This window comes from Rhododendron vialii, chromosome 13a (genome assembly GCF_030253575.1).
Source record: "Rhododendron vialii isolate Sample 1 chromosome 13a, ASM3025357v1".
Taxonomy (NCBI): Eukaryota; Viridiplantae; Streptophyta; class Magnoliopsida; order Ericales; family Ericaceae; genus Rhododendron; species Rhododendron vialii.
In genome coordinates this window covers 8,946,998-8,959,292 of record NC_080569.1, presented here as the reverse complement: position 1 = coordinate 8,959,292, position 12,295 = coordinate 8,946,998, and the positions used below count along the sequence as shown (strand labels likewise).

At 37.5% G+C, this 12,295-nt stretch overlaps 1 protein-coding gene across 2 annotated transcripts; it reads right to left on the bottom strand.

Moving 5' to 3' along the window:
• Positions 1-260: 260 nt before the first annotated feature.
• Positions 261-5,185, bottom strand: LOC131314725 (serine/threonine-protein kinase PCRK1-like). Of its 2 annotated transcripts, none has more exons than XM_058343563.1 (4): positions 4,565-5,185; positions 2,770-3,030; positions 1,469-1,591; positions 261-1,153 (listed from the first exon to the last, which is right to left on the bottom strand). In XM_058343563.1, the coding sequence occupies exons 1-4, from the start codon at positions 4,955-4,957 to the stop codon at positions 593-595; spliced, it is 1,338 nt and encodes a 445-aa protein (XP_058199546.1). In that variant the 5' UTR covers positions 4,958-5,185; the 3' UTR covers positions 261-592. The 2 variants fall into 2 exon arrangements, with proteins under 2 accessions (XP_058199546.1, XP_058199547.1); XM_058343564.1 differs by having other exon boundaries at positions 2,770-3,037; positions 4,565-4,958.
• Between the last annotated feature and the right edge of the window lie 7,110 nt (positions 5,186-12,295).

Here is a 12,295-nt window from a genome sequence, read left to right as displayed (position 1 = left end):
CTCAGAATAACACGAAAAGTTTTAGGTGGATAAGCCCCAGTAGGCACGGCAGAGAGAGATTCTACATCAACTAGCATTCCCTAATGACCACAAAACCACAACCTTCACGGAGTCCCAAGGGGGATACACAAAATCTTCAAGTTCACAAAAAATAATGGAAGGGACAATGACAGGATGAATATACAGAGCCAGGTGCTCAAAGTTGCCGATCAAAAAAAAAAAAAAAAAGGTGCTCAGAGTCACTTTTCAAAAGGAGGGGAAAAACTCGAAAGGAGAAAGTAGTAATCTGTTGAATATAAACCACATATAAGCCCTTTTTTTTTTTGGTCAAACGGAAACTTGCATATAAGCGCTTCAGATGGGAGTGTATAAGATAAATTCATCTTACCTACTAGCTATCCAGTTACGTGTGCTATAAGAAAGTGTGCTTTCAAAATCCGTGTACAATGAAAAGCACGCATGCCTTGTGTGAATACAGCTCTCTGAACAGGCTCCATATACAACTTCTTCAAGAGCGACGGAACACTAGAGAGCAACAGCCAATGAATGCACCTTCTTATGAATAACTGCATAACAAAGGTGCAGCACACTATCACCTTGTTTTTACTGTCCCAGGTGTCCAGTTTCTCCAATCCAACTTCCCAATAGATCTGGTCCTCAAGCTGATCATTTCTTTTAAGTCAAAATCCCCCTTCCTGGAATAAGTCTCCTGTTTGCATGATACAACCTCATCTCGGGTTTCTACCTCAGCCTCTTCAGTTTCTTTGTCGGGCTGGGTGGTACCATCATCTCCTAATGTTGCCTCACCAATAATATCTCCTAACATTTCAACTACTGCACTCATTTTAGGGCGGTGTTTGGGCTGTTTCATGAGGCACTTGTTGGCTAGAGACGCAAGTTTCTGTGCTGATTTGATGCAATATTGGCCTTCTAGTCGCGGGTCTAGAATAAGGCGGAGTTTCTTTGAATCTGACACGTAAGGTCTCACCCATTCCAAGAGCTTCTGCTCACTGCGAGGCAAATTTCTTTCCAATGCTCGCCTTCCAGTGATTAGCTCATAGAGAACCACACCAAAGCTCCAAACGTCACTTTTAGCAGTCAACTTGCCAGTTTGAACATATTCAGGAGCCGCATAACCTACTGTACCAACAACCTAGCAAGGAAAACAGTAAGAAAATTAGACAAAAGAATGCATATCTTCAAAAAGTTTATGTGCTCGTAATAAATGTGGGGGATAAAAAGTAGGGACTATGGAGCAATTGAAACCCATCACTCTTAACAGGTCCCATTTTGGACACACTGGTGCAAAGAAGAAAGAACTCTAGCAGGATCCAAAACATCATTCTTTCACCACTATACTCTCCTCTTCTCATAAGTGTCTGATGATAAATCCAGACAACGTTGGTGGTCCAGAGCCCATGACCTAATTTTGTCTTGAAAAGCAAGGCCAAGAAAACAACAAACTTACTGATGTTGAAATGTGACTTAGTCCAGCAGCTGGACCCTGCCTGGCAAGTCCAAAGTCTGACAACTTTGCATTGAAGTCCTCGTCCAGAAGAATGTTTGAAGTTTTCAAATCTCGAAATATTAGCTGCAGTGAAGCCAAAGCAGATCAAAATCACATAATGCAACTAAAAGTTGAGAAAGCTAACCAAGTTACTGGAGTATTTGATCTCACTTGTGTGCTTGTGTAATGTCTCATTAGCTACATTATCAAGACGTATCCATTTTATCTTCTGTTGAGGACAATATTGCACAACATTAACACTACTGCAGCAAAAGGCAATAGTAATCTTGGTTTTAATGTCTATCAGAGCGTGGAAAAACAAGGACAAGTACAATCCACAGAATACATCAAGGGCTAGATCAAGAGAACAGAATACATAAAGTGACAAAATTTCCTAGGGCCAAACATTGCACGAAATTCTTCAGTAGTAGTTTTCAAAATAAAATCTTTTTTGGCTTCAATGTAGATCATCAGCAGCAGCGAGAACATGAGATCTTCATAAGATTCAAAGGATGCTTTGGCTGACATATAATGGTGGCTTAGATTGTCTTCCTAAAGCACATTCAGGATTTATCATAAATTGGACGTTTAAGTGCTAATTAGCAATTACAAGTTTGAATTTCTAAAAATCAGTTCTCTACTTCTCAGTCATTGAACATATCGTCCAGCTTGGCCACTTTGCAATTGAGATATAAAGTATATTCTCCAATCATGTTGCTTCTTTTAAAAAGGCAGTAATCTTAACCTAGTTACTAGTATATCATTTTTTCAGTCAATGTCAACTTCAGCCACCTGCAACTATCAGTATCTCCCATTTTTTCCCTTGGTCTGACAAAAGCATCATATCTTGCTGGGCATTAAACAAATTAGAAATACATTCTGATCTCTCATTACAACTCCGATGAACAGAACTAAATAGATCTCATATTTGTCCCCCGTGTTTGAAAAAGAACCAAAAAGAAAAAAGAAACAAAAAAGACTGGCTAATCCATGTTGAGAACTTGGATGACCTTTGATATTGTTATTCCGTTTGCATTTCCCTACTTGAGAAAAAGAAAACTCCCACACAAACAGACCTACAATTTATCAGTCATTACAGTCAGAGTGATGCCAAATATCTAAATTCTAAAGCCTGTGAGTCTGCCATCGGACCATCAGTCAGCCAACTCCATTGGGATTTGGAATAATAAAACTACCATTTTAACTGCTGTTAAGTTGAAAAAGATTGATTCGCTTCTTATAAAGGTAAAGAGTAAAATCACCTGAAAATCCATCTCTTCATGCAGATAAGCCAAACCCCGAGCAGTGTCTTGGGCAATTTTTAATCTAGCCATCCATGGCAGTGGAGATGCTACCCGGGCCAATAGATGGTCCTCTAAGCTTTTGTTACGCATAAGCTCATACACTAGAAGCCGTTGAATCCCTCTTTCATCATCTTCTGCACAATATCCCACTAATGTGACGAGATTAGGGTGCTTGACTACACCCAAGAAGTTCACCTCATTAATCCACTCCTTGTGCCCCTGAATACTAGAATGCAAAATAAGACAACCCATCAGATAACTGTAAAATATCAATACTACAATGGGGGAGATGCTCTCATAATAGATCGAACATGCAAAAATTTCCATGGAGAAAACAAGAGATCAGTCTAACAAGCAGAGGACAACCCACATCTAGGCTGATAACAAACGAGAGTGGTTTTGTGTAGCTATTTGATGGCTCTGTAACCTCAACAAATGGCACATGCCTTGCAATTGCAAGATTCAATCGTTGCCAAAGACTTGAAAGCAGTTGGCATGGGCAGTTACACGTGTTTCTATAAAAGATAAAACGAGATTGGAAGCATAATTGCATAGCAAAGATGACCCAAAACAAGAACCTTCATTCACAAGATAGTTCAGACATTAACAAGCTCAAATCATACTGGTTACAGAAACTAAACAGCTGTGTTAATAATATCTCCACAGGCATGCTGTCACCTACTAAAAACGGCATGCTGGACAAATCTAATCTGAAAAAATGCCTCAGCGCCAAAAAAGAAACAAAAAAAAAAATCACATTAAGACCCTTTAAACCCACTGTATTTGGTTCTATCCTCGTCTATTGAAAGATTATCAATGTCACTCAATGTTTAATCAAGCATCCCATATCTACAAGCAAGAGGCAATATGAACCGATCTATTCCACAAACTCGCTGCAGCGACAAATAGGAAGTGTAAATTGTCTTATTTAGACTTTTAATGCCACTACACTTCTATCCTCGTCTATCGACATTCACTAGCTTATTTAATGGAGTATATTCTGAGTTCAATTTAAGCATCCCATTAACAGATCAAAGCTTATGATTCTCAACTCAAAAACCAACCATCTGTCTTAGACTAACAATCAAAGTGGCCGTTGGCCCCTTATACTGAAGCACTCTAAACAAAGCTCAAAGTACGCACACAAAATGTGCCAATGCTATTTTTTCTCAAATTTTTAAATTGAGATTCACCATGGATGTACTCATCTCCACAGTTGGGAACCACGTAAAATCTCTATGTCCAGGGGCGGTCCCAAGGAGAGTAAGGGGCCGCTGCTCAACTCCAAATATTCTCGCTTATTATACAAATTTCCAGCTAATTAAGAAATTTCTATGAAATTGGCCCATGCAAGTCCCTTGAGTGAAAAAAAAAATCTTAAAATAGCTATATGTATGGGTAAAAATCCCTATAATTTCAACTAATCAATCATTTGTTAAGGTTGTTTGCATAAAATTAAACGGTGTCTACGCACATACACACATTATTGTCCCTTCTTGGACAATCACATCTAACGATATATACTTATAAACTTATTTTTTGTTATCAATATGAAAATACCGTGATTCTGACCCTGCTAGGGACAAAATTCTCCGTCCGCCACTGTTTATGTCTAATGTCTTCTATGTATTTTGTTGTTTCTTTCTCTCGATTGTTCTTCGAGAGTGTGTTTGTTCGTTTGGCCTTTCTTAACAGGAATCGATACAACATATGTTCATATCCAAAAGCACAGTACAATAAACAAAGAGCATGCCTGGAAGCCATTGCGATCGAGCTGTTTGATAGCCACATCGATCTTCTTCGAATTCGAGTCAGGACCGTTACCGCATTCAGAAACCGTAACAACACCTCTGTAGACACAGCCGAACCCTCCCTCCCCGACGATGAGGCCCCGGCTGAACCCTCTGGTGGCCGTTTTCAACTCGGCGAAGGTGAACACCCTCAGGTCGTTTGCCCTGCGGTGCTGAGTCAGGAAGTCGAGCGAGTCGCGGGAGTCGGAGTCGAACTCGGACCGCCTCGCGTCGAGTGCGCTGGACGCTATGCTGAGGGAGCGCGCCCACGTCGACACCTTCGACGTGGTCCTCGAAACGACGCCACCGCCGTCGCGGCCCTCTTTCTCTCCGTTCGTGAAGTGGAAGCACTTCATCGGGGAATGGGAATGGGAATGGGCGAGGGTTTAGAGGATGTAGAGAGAGAATGTGGGTTGATTAACTCTACATTACGGAGTTGAGGGGATCAACGAACTTGGGGTTTGTGAAGGTAGATAAAGTAGTTGTTGTTTAACGTAATCAGAAGGCGACATGATGTTATTTTAATTGGAGAGAGAGAGAGAGAGAGGGAGAGAGAGAGAGGGAGTCACGAGGAGGAGACAGAGAGAGAGTCAGGAGACTGCAGGCTGCAATGAGAGGGGAAGGATGAGATCCACGTACGTAGCGTGGGACGAATTACACCGGAACAAAAGATCTGGGCTCGTTTTGGCGCCGGCGGTACAAGGTTTTGAAAAACTTTTCACTACTCCGGGTATATATTCTCTCTCCTCATATAACATGTGAAGTTTATATAGACTATACATGTAGGTTCCACATGTTATGTGAAGAAATAAAGTATACATCGAAAATATGAATAATTACTCCAAGGTTTTGGTCCTTTTGTGTGAATAAAGGAGGGGATAAGAGGTAGATATCATAAACGAGGATTAGTTAAGAAGGAAGGATTAACTAATAAACTTGGTTTGGTTCGTGTGGTAGTCAATATGGGTGGGTATGAGTTAAGTGAATAAAAAGATCACATGGTTATTCTTAACAAATTATTGTATTGACTATTGAGAGAATACCAAAGAAATTTTTTTTGAGGGGTTTGTTTGGCGTTCTAATACGACAAATGCGAAAGTAGTTAAAGAAGTCGGATGAAGAAAGTCGCTTGGCAACTATAGTATGTTAGTATTCTGAAAATTTGCAACATAGACAGAATGGGAATGAGATTTTTCGTGTTTCATTCTTGGATGGTTTATTTGGTAAATTTAATTTATATATTGTTCATTATGAAAAATATTCATAAAAAAAAAAAGGATTAAAACTTAGGCAAAAACTTATTGGGCGTCCATATCCCTCTACACAAAACATGTTCCTCATGGATAAATAAATGGTCAGACTATTGCATTACTATTTATTTCTCTTCTAAAATACATTTTCTTGACCAAAACATATATCAATATTTCTTCAATCTATTTTTTTTAATTACATGAATGATAAGCACATTAAGACTTATTAAAATTGATCTAAACGTCAAATAAAATTGTGACGAATTTTATCTTGCATCTCGCGAGGGAAACAAATATGTCCTGTTTTCAAAGGCGTTACCCAAGTAAGGATTTTATATATTTTTGTTGCCAAAGGAGATTACTTGTTCAAGTCAAGACAAAATTATTCACAATCAGTGTTCCTTTGCTTCCTAAAATATTTCCTCAAAAGACGACATTTAGGAAACAAGTCTGCCTTACATTACTTGTTTGCGTCGCTTTCATGATTATTTTAATTACTCAATGCTGGAAAATCCAATTATATAATAATGGTGTTTGTTACAATAGAGTGCAGGCCAACATTGTAAACATCAAAGTCTTGCGATATTTTTTTAGAAACACATGTTAGAAATTCATTGATTAAAGTGATGAGTACAATCTACTGTGTACAATTAATATAGCTGTTATAAATATCTATTACATACAAGGGACAGATAACACGTCTAAACCAAATGAAGGATTTGAGTCTAGCGATAAATTGATCAGACAGTCAGGTGCCAAAGCCGCGCATGCTACCTGTCGATGTCCAGCTATCAGGGTAGTTCCACAATTGACAATGCTTCCCATAGAGACTAACCGAAGTCAACCTAACGCGTCTGATGCCACTTTAGCGGGGTTTTTTTTGCACTTTTGGTAGAGAGCACTGCGTGCATGGTAGAGTCGTATACAACTAGATGACCGAGAAGCCAACTACAGCGCAAAACCGGTAGAGAAACAGCAGAACCACACCGTAACCATGGTTATTGAACGATGAACTACTAAAAGCCAAAAAACCATCACCGTAAATACTATCCGACCCACCCCAACCAGCAGGAAACTATAGCTAAAAAAAATTAAAAAATTAAAGATATGGACCATATGGGGACGCGATCCCACACGATTAAAAATTTAGAAACTTTTTGTTCATATGTATAGCAAATTTCAACTCCAGTTTGGCGAGCCATATGATTGTCGAGTGGTTGGGTACCAATGTTGTTGGGATTCTTCTTCCTTGTTGTGATGCCGTCTTTCTCCAAATCCGTTTAATCTTTGCAATGCTTCTTATGCTTCAAAGGTTAATAATTATGTTTCAAAGGTTAATAAAATCTTTTTTCTGCTGTTCAAAAAAATAAAATCAACTCCAGTATTATTATTACTATTATTTTTTTGTTTCTGTCTGTTTTTTCGGCCCCATGATGATGGGATTAATGCTGGGTCACAAAATGGAACAAGGATTAAAACAGCCCGTACCTTCCTTTATTAAGCCTGTACAATAATGGGCCTGGCAATATTGATGGCCCTGAACTCTCCCGGGTGGGTAACAAAACCACCAGAAAGAATGGCGAAAGTCGGAGCCCCATAATACTCCCTCCGTGGCTCCGTCCCTATTTAACGGTCTTTCGTTGTACTTTAATCGGAAAAAAAATTGAGTTTTATTTCTAAATCGGTGATAAATTTTATAAGTAATGTGGATATTGTTTGATATAGCTCGACCAATTAGTTCCATTAGACAATGTTTACAAAATCACATAAAGCATTATACACTACGAGATATAAGTAATTCATGAAAATTAAGTGACACGAACTCCCAAAAAGAAACTTAAATGGAGGCGGAGGGAGCAGTAGCGGAGCCAAAATTTGGACCCCGGGGGGGCCGGCTTAATAGACATAATTTTTTATCAGAATGTATACTTATTATATCATAAAGTTTTTGCTTTCTAATACATTTCATTTGTATAGTGAAATGATTCTAGTAAAATATACCAATCATTTTGTTTTTTCTTTAAGCTAGTTCAACTATTACGTGCTTATTTTTTACTTATGAAAGAAATTGAGAAATGGGAAGGTAAAATAATTGGATTTTTTTATTAAATCAAACAAAAATTATTAAGATTATAAATAGCTATACACGAATAATTATCAATAATATTTAAAATTAAGTATATACAAAATAAAAATTTTAAAACTCGAAAGCTCGGGAAACCGGGGCCCGAGCCCAACATAGCTCCACCCCTGAGAGGGAGTAGTAGTAAATAACCAACTGATTTTACGTTTGGCAATGTCCAAGTTTATCTTTGACGAACAATATCAACCCATTGATCTATAACTTATGAGCAGCTCTTGCAGTTTGTCAAGGAACTTTAATAACCCTTACATAATAGTAATTAATATAAACGAGAACAAAGATAACAAAAATTCATAAGAGAAAAGCAGCCATTAGAGGATTCTTGAGCCCTTGAACAAACAGAAGGCAATCCGACTGAATGCAGACCTCCATCGCACCATTATCCTAGGCCCACTTTTATACTTGCAAACCAGCCCTAACTTGTGGATCGAAAAAAGATTTTATTAACCTTTGAAAATAAATTACAAATAATAAAAGAATTCTAAGAACGAGTCATCAGTACTACAGAGCATAAGCAACCCCACAAAAAAGGCACCCCATCACTCCGACGAATATCAAATGCCACCAAGACTCAAAAAGAAAATAACAACAAATCCGTGGATGGCAAGAAGCCAATCATGATACAAAATTCTAAAATGAAACACTTCCCCCAAAAACCCAACCATGTCTTAGCATTTGTCACGGACAGAAAAAATTTCAATGCCGGGTGAGTACCATGTGGTGCCCGCTCGGCTCATCTGAGCTATCCATTGTGTTTTTTGGACGGCTCGGATTTGAAGAGAAAAAAATGAGAAAGTGTTAGGATGAAAGAAGAAAGAGAGTTTCAATCCGAGCCGTCCAAAAGTGTATTGAATGACCCAATTATACCGAGCAGATGCCACGTGAGATATATCCATCTGACACCGAAAAATTTCTCGTCACGGACATATATATATGAGAGCATTGTGCGCGTTGTGAACCAATACACAAGTTTAGTGTTTTACCCTCATTATGGGGGTCCACTGTGAAACTGGACAACCTCGAGCGTTGACCAAGTCCGAGGTCGGCGTTGGCTTCTTCGGCTAGAAATTCTCTTTATAAATAATCTTGTCCTTATCGAACTTATTGTTAATTAATACGAAGCATTTTTTTAATAACTAGATGTCCTGACGAGTTTACGTGCGCTTTAAATAATCGTGGGGACCCATTTTTCAGTAAGTAATTTTAAGAGTCCAAAAAATACTTCGAACTACGAAACATTCCTCACATTTTTAGTTTTGTTCTTTGAATTGGAAGTACGAAAATGTGCTTCGAAAATCAACAAATTAATAGGGTTTGTAGCCTTGCAGATTGTGCGAGGTACAAGGCTTTTAGATACTAGAATTTCGGCACAAACAAAAAAGTATTGGCACAAACGAATTTGCGGAAAGAATCGGCGCTCTTGATGAACTGGAGGAGGATGTTGACTTGGAAGATCTTGATGATATCGAACAAGGCACCTCTCTCTCCTTAGAGTTTTAATCCGAGGCTTGGCGCTTTTTTGGTTTGGTCTCTTGGCTTTTGGCTTGTGGCTGCTTTTGCGGTTGTGTTGGATTGATGTGGTGGTTTGGTGTCCTGTTTTGGTTTGAAATTTTGTTTCTAGTGTGCATGTTGGATCTTGGTGTTTTTAGGCCTTTGGTTTTTGGTTTCCAGACTTCCAGTTGACATCTTGTCTTCCTTTAAGTCTTTGGTGACTTCTTGCCGGTGAACTCTAATTTCTTTTAATCTTTTTAATCCTTTATAAATATCCATATTTTTTTTCTTAGCAAAAAAGAAAAAGAAATATCATTTCCTCCGTAGTCTCCAAGTTGCACCCATGTTAGACTACGATGGTGTAAACAGGAGTATTTTGTTGAATGCCTCAGCGCCTTGTTTGATAGTTAGGTGTTGTTCCACTAATTTTTTTTTCTAAAAGTTATAGTTTTGTTCTTATTTGAATTCTTTTCGCGTTTGTTCGTTTTGCGTCAAATTTTTTGACTTTTTGATTCGTTTTGGGTAAAAGTAAATTTTTTTACTTTTCTGATTCGTCTCGTGGAGACGAATCAAAAAGTCCAAAAAAATTGACGCAAAACGAACAAACGCGGAAAAAAATTCAAGGACAAAACTAAAAAAAATTGTTAGTGGAACAAGGTCTAAGTAGCTCTCTCACGATTGGGCTTGTACTACTATGAATGAATGTAGACGTATAGAAATTAGCACATGTTATATGAGGTCCACATTAATAGTCCGGGTTGGACTACGAATACCACAGAATAGGAAGAATTAGCCTTTGTGTTCGTTCGATGCACGGGATAAGAAAAAACTAATTTGGTCCCCTGGATTGAACGGGTACAATAGATAAACTATTTTTTCTTGATCCCTTGTTTGATGCACGCTAATATTGGTCTTATTCTATGTACTGAAAGACATACGTCTGTGAAAAATGAATTTAAAGTACCACGTGACAATGTCCTAGGAGCATAGAATAATTTTTCCTCTATATTCAACCCTCACATCTCTCTCTCTCCATCTCCCACCGTCCCATGTTTTCCTCTCTCAATTATTCTCTCTCAAAAAATAAAAATAAAAAAATAAATTCAAACTTATAGCTAGAGAAAGTCTAGCGACACCATTTTTTTAATCCATATACAAGACACTGCCACTTATGTTTATGGGTATAAAACACCGTGTTAGTAGCATTGCTCTTCTAGCATCCCACAGAGGGCTTTTTCTTTTTGTAGTCGAGTCCTTCAGCACTACAATATATATATACTAGCGCATGCCCGTGCCTGAAGGCACGATTCGAACATTTAGCACACCAAATAAATACTGAACATCAAATTCAACCAACTAAGACGCATAGAACAAACTCAAACTCATAAAACTTGATCAAATCAAAAAACACCATCCAAAACACCGATGAAAATAAAAAACAATACACATTAACGAAAATGTGTGCCTCGAGGAGACGTCTAAAAGGTAAACATGAAACATGTCAGGTCTAAAAATCTTCAAGACTATTATTGATCCTTTTGAGCTTTGAGGCTTCTCAATCCTAATCCAAAAAGAGAATGATATGTCAATAGAAGCCGAGTTAGTATGCCAAGTCATTTGTTTAAGGGATGATATATAATAACACCGGAAAACTTATTTATAATACTCTGCAACTCATTCCAAAATGATATATTATACCAAAAATCCCATTCCAACATTTCAATATTTCAATTAAACGGAAGCCTTATTAAACTTAAATTGAGATGCATATAGCAAGTGGGGGTGGTATTATCCCCTCAAAATCAATTGAGATCCACGTAAGCTGGTCCGATCACTTTGAGTACATTACAAAGCAAACCAAATTAAATAATCTCTTGATTTATTTTCCTACGGTTAAAAAAAAGAAGCTTATACCAAAATTTATGGCACAAATTGGATGCTTCACATCAGTGCCAACAACTACATGGGACATTCAGTGCATTCGATTGCCACTTTCAATTTGCTTAGAACCATTGAGAATTGGAAAAAGTAATTAAAAGACAATAATGATCAATAGATTGGGCACATTTTAAAATAGTGCTATATGTTTAAAATTTGTCGGGTATTGGCATCTTGTATTGACTATTTCTACCTGGAATTAAAATGGCCAGAAATTAAGCTCCATTAACAACTCTAAAGATGATTTCCAATGTTACGGCAACAAAGAGCATAATGCAGCCTATCAAAAAAAATCAAAGAGCATAATGCATGTAATACCAAAATTAGGGTAATGCCTTTCATTCAAGAAAACTTCGGATTCCTTTCAATAAATAAAAAGAAAAAGAAAAGGGCAAGGAAGAATGTAGTTCGTCATATCACCTAAATTGCACAATTTGTAGTCAATTTTCGCTAGAAATCCATGAACAACAAAGAGGATGTACATGCATGAGACATATTTTATAGAAACAATTGGCAACAACAAAATACAATTAGAAGGAGAACTTCGATTTGAGTAGAGAGAACATACATAGATTAAGAGAGTCGAATTTTGAAATGATACATACAGGATAGGGGAGGAGATGAAAACGTCAAAATAATAGGATATCAGATTTATAGCTTGATATGGCCTTCAAAACACTCAAATTTCATTGCATTGGCAATCCAAAGTCGGAAATATTTGATTGAACCCAATCAATATATATATATATATATATATATATATATATATTATAAATACGCTCTAAAATTTACCATTTAGTACTTAAATTTACACATTATACAAACACTAATTTATAAATTTACAATGTACTACTTCTAGGGAGTGATTTTCG